Raw genomic sequence first — 21115 nt, forward strand, 5'->3', positions numbered from 1 at the left:
GAAAAATAAAAAGCTGAAAAAGGGCCAATTAATTTCTTTAATCCAGACGATGAAGAATATGACTACTTCCGTTTGTTGAGACAAATGCAAGAGAACGCTGGAACCACGAAAACAGAAGATAAGAAGTTTCAGGCCCTAAAGATAAAAGGATGATAACGAGAAATGATAAAGCGTAAGGCTTACATCACTGGAGAAGAAGAGAAAAGAAGAATCTTTCGTTTTTAAGGGAAATAAATTTGACGGATCTCAAGGGTAGACGAAAGTCTTTAAGAGAAATAATTTGGTAAATGTTACAGAACTGAACGTAGAGACAGAAAAGGGCGGAGGTTGTCATGATGTAAATGAATTAAAAAAAAACAGTTCAGACTTTCATGTCTGTGTAGACTGTAGAGATTGATACGAAGATAGGATGGCGGCGATATATGAAAAAATAATCTCCCTATACGATAGAGAGAGAGTCTGGCTATATATGCATATACAGTAATATATATATATATATATATATATATATATATATATATATATATATATATATATATATATATATACAGGGTGGGGCACAAAAAGAAGGACAAAAAATAAACTTAGATTTTCTAAGAAAATAGTTTTTTCTTTGTTATTTTTAGATGAGGTAGACAGAAAATCTGCAAGTTTTGTCTGACAGCAGAATGGACCACTACGGTCACTTTTCAGTGGAAGAGAGGATCAGGATTATGGAGCTGTATTTTGCAACTAAGTCGCCTGCACTGGTTCAAAGACAGTTTTGACGCAAACATCCTGAGAAGAAAATTCCACATCCTCATACTCTCATATGCTTGGTAGAAAAGTTCATAAACCCTGGAAGTGTGTTTAAGAACAACAAAGGCCATTGTGGTTCAAAAGTCACAGAGAGGACGCCAGCAATCATTACAGATGTCAAGAACCACTTGCAAAAGTTGCCCCGCAAGTCCACCAGACGGCTGTCACAGGAAGTGGGCATTTCCAGGACATCTGTGCACCGAAACATTCACATAGACTTAAAGCTTTTTCCTTACAAGGTCAAGATTCTTCAAGCACAAACCAAAACCAACAAGCATTCTGGTAAGCAAACTTTGCAAGTCCTGTGGTGTTCTGCATCATCAGCATACTCTGTGTCAGCTAATTTCCTATCACCAATCCAATCCAATCCTTCTCCACCATCTCTGACTGTTCTATGCATTACAAAATTCATGAGGAGGATAAACAACATGGGTAACAACACATTCCCTTGGAGTACTCCGCTGTTCACTGGAAATTCCTTTGATAGGATGGATTCCACTGACATTAACTTTACACTTGCTATGCTCATGAACAAACTTAATCAAATTTAAATATGTAAGAGGAACTCCATAACAACTCAGGGCTCTCCACAAAATTGGCTAGTGGCCAATGATGAAAATGGAAAAAAAAAAAAAAAAAAAAAAAAAAAAAAAAAAAAAAAAAAAAAAAAAAAAGAGGGGGATCTGACTAATTGCAATAATTACAGAGGCATCACACTTACGTCAGTTGTCATGAAAATATACAGTATGCTTATTCTAAAGAGACTAGAGAGAAAGATTAATGAAAAGCTGAGAGATGACCTAGCCGGATTTAGAAAAGGTAGAAGTTGTACTAACCAAATTTCCATTTTAAGACATGTGCAACCGATTACTTAAAAATTTTATAATGATGCTAAGAAAAGACCCACCTACTCCCAAGCGTTTGATCTTGGTCTCATGGTTATTAAGACGATCAAAGGCATCACCAGAATCTAGGATAATCATTCGAACTTCCTGACCACAGTCAAAGGATTTTTTTTTATCAATAACAAAAGATGGCCCTGAGAAGTGTCTAAAAAAGGAGGTTATTGTAAGAGGGATTCTAATAAGTCAAAAACATACACACCAAAGGGAGGCCATAAAATAGCAATGGTGTAATCAAAGTTACTGGTAAAAGAGGTGAATTTGAGATCGGGAAATATGAGTTTGTTAACCAAGTACTCTGACATACTAATAGGGATAGTGATAGCTGTCAATTTCATAAGTCACCCCATGTTAGGGGAGACGACTCATTGTTGAAATATATATATATATATATATATATATATATATATATATATATACATATATATATATATATATAAATATATATATATATATATATAAGTATATATATAATATATATGATATATATATATATACTGTATATATATAGATAATATATGATATATATATATATATATATATATATATATATATATATATATATATTCATTTATGTATGTATGTATGTGTATGTATATATGTATGTACATATATATATATATATATATATATATATATATATATACAAATTTCTACCTCATACTTGAGATCGAACCCTAGCCCCTTCTAATGAAAGGCCAGGGGCTAGGGTTCGATCCCAAGTATGAGGTAGAAATCTATTTCTATTTGAGCACGATATTGCGTTGATATTTATCCATATATATATATATATATATATATATATATATATATATATATATATATATATATATATATATATATATATATATATATAGAGGCTATATCATTATCATCAACCGTTACTAGTCCACTGCAGAACTAAGGCCTAAGATGTATCCTTCTACTTACATCTGCTTATGGTCTTTCTGTGCCAGCCCATAACCGCTAACTTTCTTAGTTCATGAGTCCATCGTCTTCTCTTCCTTCTCCTGCTTCTTGTACAATATCTAGGAACCCATTCTGTTATTCTTAAAGTACATCTATTGTCTGTCCTTCTCATCATACGTCCTCTTCATGTCAATTTATTTTTCTTACATGCTGTTAGAATATCCTGTATTTTAATTTGCTTCATATCTATGCTCTTTTTCTCTCTCAGTGTTATTCCCAACATTATTCTTTCCATAGCTCCTTGAGTTGTAACTAGCTTATGCTCTAAGGCTTTAATATGGCTCCAAGTTTCCGATATATATATATATATATATATATATATATATATATATATATATATATATATGTGTGTGTGTGTGTGTGTGTGTGTGTGTGTGTGTGTGTGTGTGTGTGTGCGTTCATTCCACCCAACAATTTTGAAGGTACAATCTGCCACAGTGGATAGTGGAAGCCATGGCTGAGTGGTACAACACTCGGTTCATGTTAGCTAGGCATATGATAAAGCAAATCTCTCCTGGCCTGTTATCCAGCACTCTCTCAACTGTGTGAGTTGGGGCACATTAATCTTTTCCAACCAATGCATTCAAAGGAGCAAAGGGTATGACGAAAACATCTATTCACACCAATCAATAGGGGAATTCCTTAAGCAAATCTTGACAAACCAGAGATGTGTATGCTGTGGGGGGGGGGGGGGGTTTGCATGATAGGAACACCACTGCTTGACAGATTGGAAAATTATGAAATACGAAGAATCACAGGCATAGTAAAGATTACAGAAGTGATAAGAGTTCCACGACTGAGATGGTATGAGCATATGTTGAGGAAGGATGATGAGCAAGGAGTGAGGAGGGCTTAAGAGGAATCTGTTGAAGGTAGAACATCGAGAGGGAGGCAGAGAATTAGAGGGTGAGATAAGGTGAAGGATGATATGAAGAGGAGAGGTTGGGTAGAAGATGATGCCTGTGAGAGAAGGCATTAGAGAGGGCGCATCAGGCAACCGACCCCTTAATGGAGGGATAACGGTGGGAAAGAAGAAGAAGAATCAATAGCTTTTCTGTTTAACTGTCTCTGAACTGGACATAGTATAATATGATGGAAGGCAGATGTAAAAAAAAAAAAAGACAATAATGAAAGTAATCTAAAACTATTTACCCAAAGTAGCTCATAGAAATATTATTGAATGAAGAATAACTCGTGAATAGCTTAAAATCAAGTCAAAAGTAATATGATAAAAAATTAGAAGTTGAAACTGAGAAATGTATCAAAAAAGAAAAACCTTAAGAATATATATATATATATATATATATATATATATATATATATATATATATATATATATATGTGTGTGTGTGTGTGTGTGTGCGTGTGAGTGTGTGTCTATATATATATATATATATATATATATATATATATATATATATATATATATATATATATATATATATATATATAGCCTATCTTGACCGTTGGCTAAAGTAAGCTATATACAGTATGGGGCAGTCAGAAATTAGATAATTCTTAGGACTGACAACCTTCCAAGTTACAAGGAAACCACTGATAGTCCCATGGTTCAATTATATGTAAGGAAAGGAATAATTCAAGACAAAATCAAGTGTCTTGAATTTACAGAGTATGCCCACATTAGGCATAAATCTTACGTGGATAGAAAGAATGTTGGACTAATTTTTTTTTGTTCCCTTAGAAGGAGGCTAAAATCATGAGCTACAAACATTGCCAAAAATAAAATATTTACAGAGGATGAATATGTGCTATAATGTAATATAGTGGTAAAGAATATTCTATAAACAATACGTATTAAATGCAGAACTTCGTCGCGAACGATATCAAAGGCCAAGCCCAAACAAGGCGTCCCTGTACTCACATGCTCAGACATGCACAAACAACTGCCATGTGCAATGCACACGGGATATCTCGATTCCTTAAAAGTCTTGTAATCCTATTCGTTTTCAACTGAAACTTTTCCGACCTTGTCAACAAAATCTATGGGAATAAATTCCCTTGTGATGTTGTGGGAGCAGAAAAGTAATAAAGAGAAGAGGTTGGTGATTATTGTGTGTGTGTGTGTGTGTGTGTGTGTGTGTGTGTGTGTGTGTGTGTAGATTGTCTTGCCTTATGCAAGACACGGGCTCTTGCTTTGGCAGCCCGTGTGATGGCTACTGCATTTAACCTATTTATATAGATGAGATGATTGTCACTAATAGATTTCATATTCATGCATTTATGCGTCATAGCTAGAAGGTGGTTAATCAAGAGAGTTGTTAGAGACATATTGCTTGACATTTGATAAAATAACAAGAGATTTAGCTTGAAAGAAGTTGAAAATGACAAAGAAAATTGGTCGAATGGAATGAACATTGGTCAATAGTTGAATGGGGGGATGGATAAAAACTCTTCAGAATCATTTACTAAATTATTTCTTCTCTTAATGTAAATTAAGTCTCTAAAACATAAAATGGTTCATCTTACTTTTCATTAAGTATATAAATCGCATATATACCTTTTGTGAAATGACGTAACATTTCATGGGACGATGGAGACAGGACCAACGTAGTTTCAACGTTGTTTCGTCGATTCTGAAGAAAGTTATCAAGTGACAACGTTTCAAAACGTTATGTAATCAATAGACCTAATATCTACAACGAATGAAAATGTTTTGAGTTCATTGTGAGAAACTAAATCTTAACAAATGGGAGATTGAATCATGGACGTATTTACTTTTAGACTTATTATGAACATTGTCAGCATAAATGAAAATGTGCATTGTAACTGTACGATGACAGAATAAGAAGCAATGATTCCAGCATTAACTTTGAATAAGATCTTGAATAAATAAAAGATCTAATTAAGAGAATAATAAATGAAAAAATTACTAAGCCAAGGGCACTGCATCATACTGCATGATAGTTGAAGGTGTGTAGTAATTGATATTACAGAAGATTAGTTTGTCTTTTTAGTAAAAGTATTTCTTTTATAAATGGCTGCTCTGTTGCAAAACTGTTCTGTGATTTTTCTCTATGCCGATATTCTAAAAGATTAATTTTCCAAGTTTTATTCATGATTGCATATACATAACTCGAAAAAATATTGGCTGCGTATCCAATGAAATCTTGACCAAAGTTCCTTAAATGATTATTTTCATTGTCTATTTTTTTTTTTTTTTTTTTTTTTTTTTTTTTTTTTTTGCAAATTACGAATCATAATTCGTCTTTACCTAGATATAAGGTGTTTGTCAATTCAACGCTTACATGCAACACTAGATTGTGCACGAAAGATTTGATTTTATACATCCAATCGTTCAGTTAATGCCTCAATCCTAAGGATTGTCTCAAAGCTAGACAGACACTGGGACAGGCGCTATCTGTTCTCAGAGCAATCAAGAGGAACTATGTTATGGTAATGCAGTGGGGATGAAGCAAATGTCGGCATAAAGGCTATGTCAAGATAATAACCCAGATGAAATTATAAGATATAGTAACCCAAAGCATTAGAAATCCTGTTGATCTGTTTCAGAGAAATGTAAAAACCTAATTGATTCCCTTCCACCAGAATCAGACGTCCTCGAATAATTCAGCCTCCAGGTAAATGATCACTAAAATCTCATTCAAAGATTCTCGATGATGAGGTCAATGAAATGTCTTAATTAAACGGTCTATGGTTAAAGAATTAACCTAAGGACAAAGGTCAATGTGTCAAGCAATCCAGTGATAAACCTATCTTTAAGAAGAATAAGAAGTCCGCGTCATGAGAAACAGGAGTAGGAAGAAAGAAAGTCACTGAACTTAAATGGTATCCTACGAGTAAATATTGGATGAAGTGGCTTAACTGGTTTTAGGATATTTACTGAAAAGAGCATGAACTTCATACTTCAGCTTACCACAACAGTCCAAAATAGTAGACCTACCTGAGAGAGAGAGAGAGAGAGAGAGAGAGAGAGAGAGAGAGAGAGAGAGAGAGAGAGAGAGAGAGAGAGAGAGAGAGTCTTACGATGTAGAGGAAGAAGAACGAGAGATGACTTAAGAGTATCATCTCTGGTCAAAGAAATGACCTTAAATTCCGTCCTACTGAGAAGAAAGGCAAAAGATGAAACCATTATAAACAGAAAAGCGGACCGCCAAACAGGAGAATAAAGTCTGTCAACAGCTGGTAGGTCTAATGTACATGTTTATATAGGCACAAACTTCACCGTCTGGAACCAGGGACCAAAAAGGCAACAGTCTGTTGATACAGATTGAAGAAAATATTCATTACATATAAGGCCAACGTAATATCATAAGAAAACTGTGCATGTATGAGACCAGTACTACTAACTGACGTGATATAGTCCACATTGGGATTCGGGACACAAGCAGACACATAAAAAAAGTAAAGTTAGATAATAATTCTATCGTTTATCTTTTTAATTTAGAGGGAAAAGAATTTGACCCCTATTTATTTCTATAATTGTGTACACGACCCGTCAAAATTATGGCATCTGCTCAGCGTGACAGCAAAGATATATATATATATATATATATATATATATATATATATATATATATATATATATATATTTGTGTGTGTGTGTGTGTAGATAATCAGATAGATGGATAGATATCCTGAAACTTGCTCTTTATAATATAGAGGAGGATAAGATAGGCATTAGTTAAAAAAATATATATTTTGCCATTTGTAATACCGTAATAGGACAAATCTCTCTCTCTCTCTCTCTCTCTCTCTCTCTCTCTCTCTCTCTCTCTCTCTCGTTTAAGAAATGAGGATAGAATTAGTGATTTCATAAGTCAGTGTCGGCTCTCTTCATGAAATATGACGATTATTGGGTCGATGGATATCATTTACAAATTAGAATTTTATTGTAAAATGAAAAACTGTAAGTTGAAAACTATTTTGAAATGCTGGGTCTACTTTAAGGCAGAGAGAGAGAGAGAGAGAGAGAGAGAGAGAGAGAGAGAGAGAGAGAGAGAGAGAGTTTCATTAGAATGTCGGTTGTCCTTAAATATTGTTAGGTGTTCTGTGTGATATATATATATATATATATATATATATATATATATATATGTGTGTGTGTGTGTGTGTCAGCCCATTATCCTTCCTAAAATATGTACATTATCATTTTGTATTGGACCTATCCTCTCTTTCAGGATACCAATGACCTTACTGTCCAAAAGTTTCCCCACTGTGTCAGACGATATTTCCCCGGCCAATTATTCCTTGCTCCCACCAAGTCGAGAAAATAGCTTACGTTCCCTTTTCTTGTCCCTGTTTTTCGGTCTGTCCGTTTTTCTGTCTGCCTGTATCATCTGACGTCAGCAAGGTATGTCGTAAAAGCAATAATTAAGTATCGTTCACACGATATCAGTAAGATTTTATGGTTAGGCGGCATTGAAAATCAAAATTGCCTGATTTGACTTTTGTGATTATGAGATTAACGGTATGATATCCTTCTTGAAGAGAATGAATTTACAGTATATGTGTGGATATATAGCCCACATTCATACCAACACGATTTTATCTCTCTCTCTCTCTCTCTCTCTCTCTCTCTCTCTCTCTGTATATATATATATATATATATATATATATATATATATATATACATATATATACATATATATATGTATATACATATAATATATATATATATATATATATATAGGACTAGTGCAGTTTATTCAACAGGGGTTGGCTACAAAGGAAAAAAAAAAGAACGTAAGAGCCAATAAATAAGACATACGCTCTTTACCTGCTAGATCAGGAATGAATACTTCATGCACTCAACTTGAATAGCATTGGCTACAGACCTACTTCATGGACTTATAAAGACGGTTCATAAATAGTACATCGAACACCTACTGCAACAGTCATCTCTATCTAACACGTACTCTCTCATTTCCCGGTTAAAAGTCTTCTGTTCCAATATCTCCTTCATGCCATCTACCGCATACGGCACTTTCTATGTCCTCGGCTCCCATTTCCTACTAAACTTTTCACCTACTAGTAACCTCCAATTTACTCATATATATATATATATATATATATATATATATATATATATATATATATATATATATATATATATATATATATATATATATATATATATATATATATATATATATATATATATATATATGTATGTATGTATTGAAAGGTAGTAGGTTGGCCAGGGCACCAGCCGCCCGTTGAGATACTACCGCTAGAGTTATGGGGTCCTTTGACTGGCCAGACAGTACTAAATTGGATCCTTCTCTCTAGTCACGGTTCTTTCTCTTTGCCTACCCATACACCGAGTAGTCTGGCTTATTCTTTACAAGTTCTCCTCTGTCCTCATACACCTGACAACACTGAGATAACCAAACAATTTTTCTTCTCTTAAGGGGTTAACTACTGCACTGTAATTGTTCAGTGGCTACTTTCCTCATGGTAAGGGTAGAAGAGACTCTTTAGCTATGGCAAGCACCTCTTTTAGGAGAAGGACACTCCAAAATCAAACCATTGTTCTCAAGTCTTGCATAGTACCATAGCCTCTGTACCCTGGTCTTCCACTGTCTTGGGTTAGAGTTCTCTTGCTTGAGGGTACACTCGGGCACACTATTCTATTTAATTTCTCTTCCTCTTGTTTTGTTAAAGTATTTATAGTTTATATTGGAAATATTTATTTTTGTTGTTGCTATTCCTAAAATATTTCATTTTTCTTGTTTCCTTTCCTCACTGGGCTATTTTCCTTGCTGGGGCCTCTGGGCTTATATATAAGCATCCTGCTTTTCCAACTAGGGTTGTAGCTTAATAATAATGATAATAATAATAACAACAATATGTATGATAAAGGCCACCTTCATGTATGATTATGGCTAACTTAGAATACGGCAGTGTGAGGGGGGTTGCAGGAGGCCGATAGCCCCCCCCCCCCCCTTTAGCTAAGTAAGTAAGGACACGGCTTGCAGGTTAGGTTAGGAGGAAAGTTGAGGTTAGATGATATCCATTTTTAATCCACAAGGGAAGAACTGACCGCTGATATACAAAAATTCTCCATGATATATATATATATATATATATATATATATATATATATATATATATATATATATATATATATATATATATATATATATATACAAGAGATTTCTCGAGTGCCATATGTGGATGAGATCATGATGAGGGTAGATGGAGATCGTTCAGCTAGGCTCCACAAGGCACCAGAAAAGTTGGTAGACCCAGGCCTACATGGCCGAGGGCTATGAAGCGCAAAGTAGGAGAAGATGAATGGAGAAGTATTAAGTTAAAACCTCAAGGGTGAGAGAGACGACTGGTGAAATCTAACCGAGGACTTTTGCCTCCATAGGCGGAGATGTTTTATATATATATATATATATATATATATATATATATATATATATATATATATATATATATATATATATGTGTGTGTGTGTGTGTGTACATGCGTGAGTGCGTTTGTACGCGCGCGCGTTCTTTTGCGTAAATTCTGGTGGTACTGGTTACATTATATCGAGAATTACTATAGTAACCGTCTTATCTACTTTTCTATCATTCCAAGGCACTTCTTGCCCATTTTTTTCGCCAGTATCTCAATCTAGCAAACACATCTTTATGGATCCAAATATTTAACTTTAATTTAGTATCCCCTGGTAGATGGCGTAGATCTGTCACTCCCTATAAGAGTTTACCTAGATGTTAGATCGTTCTAGAACGAATACACCTTATGTGTTGTGAGGGTCAGGGGCCGAGTAAAAAAACATTATCAGGGTAAAACAACCAAATTTGTTGAACTCTTCTCTTTCGCCCAGGAGGATATAGTGTAGGATTTGTCAATGAACTTAGATTACTCCTCAAATTGGAATGCAAAAGAAACCTTAGTAACTTGTGAAGTTGCCTATACTTTTTTACTGTTTTTTCAAGAACTTTTCTTAATCAAAATTTTATGATAATTGGACCCTATGACCTTTGACTAGATCCGTTTTCTGTGTTGTATGTTTGTCCATCCTTTACAGTTTTCGGGGCCTCTCCCTCCTGTAGGGATCGGGAACCCCCGATGACCCCCAAGGAGCCCTAGAGCCCATCCCCTCCCACCCACCCGTTGTCTATGTTGTGTTACGCAGATGGAACGTTCTCTTGTCACGGACCACAGCGACACACACCACCCGAAGACAAAATGACCAAATTTGCCCTTTAGTCAGCGACCATTCTTTATTGTCGACTTACAGGTGAGTGAGTGAAGGTATCCTTCGTTGATGTGAATCGTGAGGAAGAGCGGCTGCTTACGACTTAAGCTCGAAACGAGACTCTAAATTTGATGTTTTGCTTTAGTCGGGTAGCGGAGTGATGAGAAGACTGCTCTTCTTGTGCGCATGCGCTTCCGTGTGATGTGGGTCTTGGGAGCGGTAACTTCGAAATGACGTTCGTGTAAATAAACCATTGATTAATTAGGGGGAAACTGCCTTTGTCGCTCGGTGACATGCTTAGCTGATCATCAGACTTAAAGTGTACATATGTAGCAGGTGTATTTTGATAAGGGATAAGGCCTTATCACTAGAGGAACAGCGATAAACGTACAATTTGTAACTTGGATCCGTCACCTCACCTGGTGACAGTCGAGACTGATTCTATTGAATTTCGTCTATAATACTATTGCTTTGGAAATAATAACATCATGTGATACAACGTAATAAATTTTCCCCATGGTGGTATATTGGAAGAACGTTGCACTGTTCTTTATCAGTAAAGTTGTATTAAGTTCCATTGGTTGGTGGCCCAGGCTGTGTTGAATTAAACCTATAGCAGGTCAGCTGATATGTTGCCCTAGAAAACGATAGGTTAAGTTTATTCTAATTAAACGCTTAGCGACTAGGCTTTAATTTTGAATGTCAATAAAGTGCATGGTCGAAATTGAACTTAGCCAACTATAGACAACAAATTAAATCTATATGCCCTAATGTTATTAATTTAAAGGGTAATGTAATCTGAAATTCTATGTTCGCTAATAGGCCTACCAATACTATAGACTCATGAGATAAGTGTGTTGCTTTGAAAATTTATTTATATAGTCAGGATCTATGAACATCGAAATTCAACATTGACCTGTTTCCTACTTTCCCTCCCAATGAAAGGTTTTAAAGGTTGCTTATTGAATGGCAAAGGCAAGGGACAAGACAATGCCCTAAACGGAACATATAATATACATATGATCAGCTGCCAAACCCACTCCATCAAGCTAGGAGGATCCCGAAGGACCAGTCAATTGGTGGCACTGATGACTCGGCCAGCAGTTGGACCTCTAGGCTCCCTCAAACCCCCCCTTTTGCTCACAATGAATGGTGAGGTTGCAGAAACCTAGAAAATTTTCAAGCTTGAGTGGGTCTTGAGCTCCTGTCCAACAATTGCTAGACAGGGACGTTTCTTGTGGGCGACCATAATGTTAGGGTTAAGGAATTATTGATATAGAATTTGTTAGTGGAATGATAAGGTTTAAAGCAGGAGTTTACATAGTATTGTGAAGGGCCAAAATAGCTATGCATCAGCCTCTATTAAAGCAGTTGCTCTTTTATTTATTGGTAGTTAGGTTGGCCAGGGCACCGGCCGCCTGTTGAGATACTATGCTAGAGATTTATTGGGTCCTTTGACTAGCCAGACTGTACGTCATTGGATCCATCTCTCTGGTTACGGCTCATTTTTTTTGTCTTTGCCTACACATACAGTGTATAGTCTGGCCGGTCCTCACACACCTTACAACACTGGGAATGCCAAACAATTCTTTGCACAAGGGGTTAACTACTGCACTGTTATTGTTCAGTGGCCACTCTCCTCTTGGTAAGGGTAGGAGAGTCTCTTAAGCTATGGTTACCAGTTCTTCTTGGAGAAGGATACTCCAAAATCAAACTATTGTTCTCTAGTCTTGGGTAGTGCTGTAGCCTCTGTACCATGGTCTTCCACTGTCTTGAATTTGAGTTCTCTTGCTGAGGATACACTCAAGCACGCTGTTCCATCTTATTTCTCTTTCTCATGTTTGTTTTAAAGTTTTTATAGTTTATATATAAAATATCAATTTGATGTTACTGTTCTTAAAATATTTTGTTTTGATTATTCATCATTTCTCTTGTAGCTTATGTATTTCCTTATTTCATTTCCTCACTGGGCTATTTTTCCCTTTTGGAGCCCTTAGGCTTATAGCATCTTTATTTTCCAACTAGGGTTATAGTTTGGCTTGTAATAATGATAGTTTATATAAGGGCCTAGTCTAAAATTAGGCCTACATTCTTAAAATTTACAGGGAGTCAATAAGATCTCATTAAATTTTAGTATACAGTACTTGGATGTTTCGGCAAAATGTATGGTAGGTATGTATACATGACTCCGTAACCAGTGGGAAAAATATATAGCTTGCGTGTCTTTAGTGATAATCTTGTAATTAACTTAAAAAACAAATTGTCGCAAGAATTATCAGGAATACAGTACTTAGCCGACCAAACTGTACCTAGTACCCTGGTTTATTACTTTGCTTGGGCCATGCGATAAGGCATAGAAAACAGAAATTGTGTAGAACACGGAAGAGCTAAGACCTCCCACATCTTTTGGTAAATTTGTCCTGTCGAAAAATTGAAGTTGATTTGTGTTTTCTCCTTATAGATATTTTGTCATCAGTATTAAAGAACGACACAGAATTTTGGGAACCAATGCTTGCTGATGGTTTAGTCATTGAAGCAGCAAGAAAAATAACTGCAAAAAAGGTTTTTAGCATGGAAAGAAAAGGATTTAAAATGAGGATTGGAAAGACAGAGCTGATGATTAATAGTTCCATTCAAGGGGAAGAATCTACAGTGCTAAATCAGAACAATGAGTTATATAACATGGGAATAATATAAACAGAGGAGGTAGGAACTGAGAAATCAGTGAGAATGAAAGAAGCTTGGAAAAAAATGGAGAAAAGTAACAGGAGTTATGTTAGACAGAAAATGCAAATGGCATTAAGACTCAAATTAAGATAAATAAGACTGTTATCAGTTTCATACTGTTATATGGGGCAGTCTGGGGCACTTAAAGGAAAGAGGAGGGCCTGTTGGAAAGAACCAATTTGAGGATGGTGAAGTGGATTGCTGGAAAGGAGGGAAAGTTTAGATATAAGAAGAATGTGGGGTATATGGAATGTTAAAGATAAAGCTAGGTGAGCTTGTCTGAAATATTACAGCCATGTAATAAAAAGTGAGTTGTTAAACCAGTTAAGAGAGTTAAGAACATGCTAGTACAGGGTAAGAGGAGTGTGGGTTGTCAGCGGATCAGATGGATGAATGTGGTAATGAGGGATATAAGTAAGGGGGTCCAGGGGAAGAAGATAAAAGTAATAAGAATAGATGGAAAAAGTTAACTTTAGCAGCCAACACTGCTGTACAGTGGGACTAATAAGGTTGAAAGAAGTGTGTCCAAGGAACTGAGTGCTGTTTAGTAATATAAGTACAGTGCACTGGAAAAGTTGATAATTACACTAGAAAAGTTGATAAAGAGTTCAGGATTTCTTGATAATTAACCACTTCACTGGAGTTTATGACATTTAAAGTCAGAAACCCCAGTGCAGTGGTTAATTATCAAGAAATCTTGAACTCATCGTTTACAACTATGTATCTTGCAGCTATTAAGTTGATAATGGTATGATACTATAATTTCTTGTCAAATACGCAAATCATATTTGTTCCGTAACTGGAATACAAACCACGCTATTTAATAGGGGTTTGTTCCAACACGGTGTACTTACCTCAAACTACTTTCTTAGGAGTATCTGGGATCTCCTCCCAACCGACCAGAATTTTGTGTAGTTTCCCCTTTCTCCATTTACTATAGTGAGTACCTCTGGCGGATGAATACGCGCCATGAGGCGACCCGGGGTCAGAGAGCATGCTCGGTCAGGTCTCCACCACCAGTAAGTTTCTGGTTGCGACGTGATTAACATCTCGCCGTGCTCTCTTCACCTAGTGCGACCCTTTTATGTCCCCCGACCCTTTGTCTCTCCACGCGGTCCCCACGTGTTCAATCCTAACCTTATCCACCTCTTTCCTCTGTGCCCCTGTGTCGATTGGTGCTTTAGTGTTTCATTATGGAGCATCCCCGCCATTGCCCCGGGCCTATGGCCGGTAAATCTTGTGGTGCCTTTCTCTCCAAGCCGGAGGTCGACCCCCACACCGTGTGTTCTTCGTGTAGGGGCAGTGTTTGTTCCCCTACAGCCAAGTGTGCGGAGTGCGAGTCTAGGAACGAGATCCAGTGGGTGCGCTATGGCACGAAGAAGAAGAAAGCAACCGAGAGATCGCCTAAGAAGCCTAGCATCTCCTCGCCTCTAGCGTCTCCCGATGCCTCGTCGGAGAGGGGTTCCCTACCGCCTTCCCCTACCCAGAGTAGGGGACGAGGTAAGCCTGTTGCGGGGAAGCGACCCATTGCCCTTCCCCAAGAGTCTGATATGTCTGTTGGTGGGGATGTTGTGTCGGTTCAGATAAGTGGGGGCCTGAGGGAGGGGCGTGAGTGTGTTCGGGAGACGAGGTCCTGGTGCCCGCAGGGCCCGTCTCTGCCGACGATCCGATGTGGGGGAAGCCTGCGACGGCCTCTTCCCCCGCATCATGGGTGTATGTTTCAGGTGCTTCAGCGACCGGGGGAGACGCCAAGAAGGAAGGAGAATCACCAAATTCGGATCCCGTCTCCGGGACGCCTCCCAGGACGCCCTTCAGGTCGCCCATGAGACTGGAGGAGGAGTTTGACACCTGGTTCGCCCACAAGAAAGTACCTCGGTCTCCCCCAGCGCCATCGTCAATGCTCCCGCCTGTCTTTCTACAGCCCTCTTTGCCAGCGGACCGGCACGAAGATCCCCCAGCAACTCGAGACGTATCAGACGACTCAGTGGGTTCTCTTTCCTCCCCGTCATTGTTCTCCTCGGAAGATGAAGGTCCGAGGGACTCGAGGAGGAGACGGGAGAGGTCCCGCTCACGCTACGCCAGGACACAGTCCAGGACCTCCAGGAAGAAACACAAGAAGAGCCGTTCGTCGAAAAGTGAATGGGTGCGGGTCACGATCCCCCGGAGTCATCTCCTCAAAGCTACCGCCGCCCTGGGCACCTCTGGCTGGCTCCCTAGAGCCCCTTCATCACCCTCGCGGCACGGCTCCTCCAGCAGACCCGATCATCATCGGAAGTCGACACACCAGGTCTCGGTAGACAAGCGTAAGTCCGCGAAGGCTCCGGCTCCATCCGCCCAGCGGAGATAGTCGCTCCTTCGGCCTGGCAGCTTTGTCCCAGCCTCCGGTGCTTCGACGGTTTTCCCTGAGCGACAAAGCCAGCCAGCTGGTCCGGAGAAGCCCGCAGCTCCGCGGGAGAGAGTAGACCCATGACGGCTACTACCGTCCCAGCGGATCTGCCCACTTCACGGGTCGACGAGCCAATGGCTCGGCAGGAGAAGAAGATGCCCCGTCCCCACGCGGATCCCATCGTCATCGACGAGGCTCCCCATGCGGAGGATCAGATAACGGAAGGCCTCGTAGAAGGCGGAGAATGCTCTACGGACGAAGTCTCCACCTACAGGAAAGTCTTGGCCCTCATAAGGCGCCACTTAGACTGGATGAGCCTAAGCCCTTGGCAGAACAAACCTGGCTCTCCGGGCTTAGCAGACTGGTAGACAACCCAGTACAACAGAAGCCTTCCCTAGCCCTTCCCCTGGCGAGGGACGCGAAGCTGGGTATGGACCACATAGACAGGTTCATACCCAGCCAAGCGGACACCCCCCAGGAGCCAGGGTGCCGCCAAACTTCTCCCGGGACTTAAAACGCTTTTATGTCCCGGAGGGTCGTCACGGAGGTCCCCTTACGGTCGAGCCAGCGATAGCCATTCTGAACCAGGGAGCGGTTGAAGACAGGGCATCCTTTGCTCTGGTGTGCTTTTCACCAGGGGAAACCTCCATGATGGAGGATATGGCCCTAGACCTGGTTTACGTGTCTTCGTGGTTGGACTGGTGGGCCTGCACGTTGGTGGGATTCCAGTCCTCTCATGACCTCTCCCTCCCCGAGAATCAGTCCTTACTAAGGGAACTGATCAGTTCGGGGGGAAAAGCTCTCAAGTTTCTCTCCTACCAGTCACTCTCTCAAGCAGCCAAGTGGGTCCTGCGGAAGAGGGACACAGTGCTGAGCAAGCTGGTGCGGAGGTTACCCGAGCGGGAGGCGAGGACATTGAGGAACTCACCAGTTTGGGGCGAGTCTGTGTTCCCCCTGAAGGCGGTCGAGGAGGTCATGGAGAGGGTCAGGAAAACTATAGAAGCAGGAGAGCCCAAACCCCCGCCTGCAAGACGGCCAGCCCACAGGAGACCCTCTTCAGACATCCCTCACTCGTCCCATGTTTCGCCAGTCCAACCGAGGAGGGACTCCCCGTCGGTGTCTTGGCACCAAGACCCGCAGCCCTCTTGTAGGGGTAGTTCAGCCCCTCAGTCTAACTTTAGGCCCGCCTATTCCAATTCCAAGAGAGGGCGGTCCAGCCGCACCTCTAGGAGGAGATAGCAAGAGAGCCCCCCTACTCCTGCTGAAGCCTCAGGTAGAAGGATGCCTCAAACACTCTTGGCAAGCTTGGTGGGACCACGGAGCGGATCCGTGGACCGTAGCAGTACTGGAGGACGGGTACAGGTTGCCTTTCCTAGCGGAACCGCCCCCTCTGATCACGGACCAACAGGCGGAGTGGTTGGCGCCCAAGGACCCCTTGAGAAGAACAGCATTGCAGGAGGAAGTGTTGGCCATGCTCGCCAAAGGGGCGTTAGAACCAGTCAGGATTCCCGGGCCAGGGTTCTACAGCACTCTCCTGGTGGAGAAAGCGACAGGGGGATGGAGGCTGGTCATAGATCTGTCGGCCCTCAACAAGTTTGTGTGCAAGACCGACTTCAAGATGGACACCCTGAAGTCAGTGTTGGCGGCCTTGAGGGAAGGGGACTTCATGATGTCCGTAGATCTCAAGGACGCCTACTTTCAGATCCCTGTCCACCCCTCCAGCAGGAAGTTCCTAAGAGTAAAATGGGGTACCCAAGCGTTTCAATTCACAACCCTCTGCTTCGGGCTGTCAACAGCTCCTCAGGTCTTCACGAGGGTCTTCGCAACAGTCTCAGCCTGGGCACACGAGCAGAGCATCCTCCTGATTCGGTACCTAGACGACTGGTTGTTGCTTTCAGTCTCAGAGGGAGTACTGAGGGAGCAAGGCGCGAAGCTTCTATGGTTCTGCGGAGACTTGGTTATCAACATCAACCTGGAAAAGTCACAGCTGACACCCTCCACCAAGATGACCTACCTGGGGATGGTTCTAGACTCCCAGTTGGTGAGGGCCTTCCCCTCCTCGGAGAGGCTAGACAATCTGGATCAGATAATTCGACCCTTCCTAACGGACCAGCCCAGGAGAGCCAAGGACTGGCAGAGATTGGTAGGCCACCTCGTGTCATTGGAGAAGTTGGTCCCCCAGGGGAGTTCAATGGAACCTGAAAGAGCTCTGGAATCAGGGGGATTCCCCGCACAAAATAGTCCCAGTATTCCTGGAGACAAAGAAGTCCTGAAGTGGTGGCATGACAGGACAAACACCCTCAAAGTTATGCCCATCGCAATCGATCCTCCGGAGAACCTGCTGTTCACGGACGCATCAAAGGAGGGTTGGGGAGCCCACATTCTCGACGAGTCAGCAAAAGGGAAATAGTCCCTCGTGGAGAAGAGCCGTCACATAAACGTGCTCGAGCTGGTGGACATGCAAAGGGCATGCCGAGAATTCGTCCATCTTCAACGGGGAAACACCGTGGCTCTGATATGCGACAACGCCACGGTGGTGGCCTACGTGAAGAAACAAGGAGGACTGAAGTCGAAGGAGCTGTGCAGTCTCACGACGCAATTCCTGGAATGGACGGTGGAGGTACAGATCGAAGTCACAGCCGGGTTCATTCCGGGAAAGAAGAACGTGCTAGCCAACGGCCTCAGCAGGATGGGCCAAGTAGTAGGGTCGGAGTGGTCCTTTCACCCGAAAGTGGCCCGGACGGTCATCCTGAAGTGGGGTTCGCTGGTGATGGACCTCTTCGCCACGAGACTAAACGCACAGCTCCCCGTGTTTTGTTCTCCTGTGCCAGACCCAACAGCAGCGTTCGAGGACGCCTTTCAACACCCTTGGGACAATCTCAACGTGTATGCCTTCCCGCCCTTCGTGATGCTCAGACAAGTTTTCAACAGAGTGAGGAGGGCGAACAACCTATGGATGACTTTGGTAGCGCCCCGGTGGCCGGAGAGAGAATGGTTCGCGGACCTAAAGAAACTGGCGTGCCTTCCTCCTTGGCCCCTTCCAGACAGGCCAGACCTCCTCCGTCAACCACACTTCCAAAGGTTTCACGAAAACCTTCGGTCCCTCCGCCTACACGCGTGGAGGTTATCGAGCGGCTCCTGAAGAGGGAAGGATACTCGTCGAAGACCGCAACAAAGATGTTGGGGTACCTAAGACGGTCATCGGTCGCGGTATACCAGGCGAAGTGGGCCACCTTTACTAAATGGTGCGCCTCACAGAACATCAGGCCGTTGGAGGCCTCCATTCATGAGATAGCCGACTTCCTGGTCTATCTGAGAGACGACGTGGGTACGTCCATTCCAGCCATCAAGGGAGTCCGAGCGGCGTTTGGCAAAGTCTTTCTCCTGAAAGGCATTGATCTTGGAGCGTCTAGACAAATCTCGATGCTCATCAGGAGTTTCGAAGTCGTGTTCCCCCCAGGCCTCTAGGGTGCCCCAGTGGGATGTGGCTAGAGTGCTGAAAGTTCTGACAGAGCCACCCTTCGAACCCCTCAAAGATATTTTGGACAAAGAGCTCACCCTCAAGACGGTCTTCCTGTTAGCCCTTGCGTCGGCGAAGAGAGTAAGTGAGGTCCACGGGCTTTCATATGAGGTCTCGCATTCGAAGGGTTGGTGGGAAGCAACTTTCAGATTCTTACCTAACTTTGTAGCCAAGACTCAGAACCCAGCTTACTTGGACCCTAGGTTTGAAAGGTTCTCAGTGCCAGCGATCCCGCGTTCTGACAACCCGAGGGACTTGTTACTGTGCCCAGTCTTAGTGGTGCGTAAGTACCTGGAGAGAACGTCCAGGCTTCGGCCTGGGATCAAGAGGTATAGGCTGAGGGGTGCCCAGCCACCTTCATGTCGTCGTTGAAGACCGACCCCGCACTCTTTGTGTCCTACTTGCCGAGGATATCGATGCGAGCAGGGTTCGGCCTGCGCCGAGTGTAGGGAGTGGACTGCCTCCCAATGGGAAAAATTTGGGCGTTGTAGAAACAAGAAGACGAAGTGCGACCGTTCTCCTTCAGGGGTGAGCAGAGTGTGTTCTTCCTCTCGCACCCCCAAATCTCTCTTGAAAGTTCCTTCTCGCTTGCACTCTTACGAGGGATGATTGAGTAGGAGCGCTGATTAACTCCTAGGTAACCCCGGGGTACTGGCAGTGTTGTTGCTTCCACTAAAGGAGCAACCTCTTTTCTAGCTGCTGGCGAGCCATTCTCCCTTTCAAATCTGGTCGTCCTCAGTGATTTCAGGACCCCCTTCGAAGGAGGAGCTGCTGCTCCCTCTTCAGCATGGTGCCAGGAAGGACCCTTCTCCAGAGCCGTCGACATCTCACGCTCTAGAACTGTGCGAGGTCCATCTGTCGCCTTCTCCTGGCCCTTCCACGCACGGACGAGGTGATTGCTCACGTTCGCCTCTCCAACGCCTCCTGCTGACGACGAACCCTCTCCATCCTGATACCTCGTCATCCCCTAACCTTCAACCATTTGTTACTCCACACAGGAACCTGCAGGTTGCAGGTGTAGATCTTCCGGGGACCAGCACTCCTAGCATCAGCAGCGTGAAAGGACGAGCATCACCATTGCCTCGCCCTGCTAGACTCTCTTCCCCTGATCGCCGTTCCCGATGATCGGAAGATTTTATAGATGTAGGTCACCACGATCTGAGTGCTCTTCTTCTAGAACGCGCTCACACTCTAGAGCCTCGTGCTCATGGGACCGCAGGTCTCTATGCTCTCTTCGGAGGTGTTCTTCACTAGGACGAGTCCTGATCACGTTCTATACGATCACGAGCAAAGTCTAGACCTAGGTCCAGATGCTAGCGTTCTAGATCACGAGGACGACGCTCCTGTTTGTTTGGGCGGCGTTCACGCCCGTCAAGAGTACTGTTCACGAGAACGACCTTCTCAATCGCGAGACAGACGTTCATGTTCGTGAGCTAGGCATTTACGACGTTGATGCCGTTCCGGAACGAGAACTAGACGCTCTCGTTCACTATCATGAACCGTGCCTTCGCGATCAAGGTCTAGACGTTCCTCGTCTAGAGGTAGGGGTAGGCAAAGTAGTCCATCAGCACATAGCCCCTCAACAAGACCTTCCAGATAACCACGGACCGGACCT

General features: G+C 42.2%; 1 protein-coding gene across 5 annotated transcripts in view; it reads left to right on the forward strand.

Annotated features, from left to right (window-relative positions):
- Positions 1 to 10776: 10776 nt before the first annotated feature.
- Positions 10777 to 21115, forward strand: part of LOC137616443 (7SK snRNA methylphosphate capping enzyme-like) — a 180501-nt gene continuing 170162 nt past the window's right edge. For 2 of the 5 annotated variants that reach the window (XM_068346193.1, XM_068346194.1), the window contains exon 1: positions 11998 to 12019. In XM_068346193.1, coding sequence (XP_068202294.1) covers positions 12013 to 12019 — 7 coding nt within the window. In that variant the 5' untranslated portion in view covers positions 11998 to 12012. Of the gene's footprint in view, positions 10910 to 11087; positions 11109 to 11997; positions 12020 to 21115 lie in introns of those variants that run through there. The other 3 variants (XM_068346196.1, XM_068346195.1, XM_068346197.1) reach the window with 3 other exon arrangements.

Source organism: Palaemon carinicauda, chromosome 22 (genome assembly GCF_036898095.1).
Source record: "Palaemon carinicauda isolate YSFRI2023 chromosome 22, ASM3689809v2, whole genome shotgun sequence".
Lineage (NCBI taxonomy): Eukaryota > Metazoa > Arthropoda > Malacostraca > Decapoda > Palaemonidae > Palaemon > Palaemon carinicauda.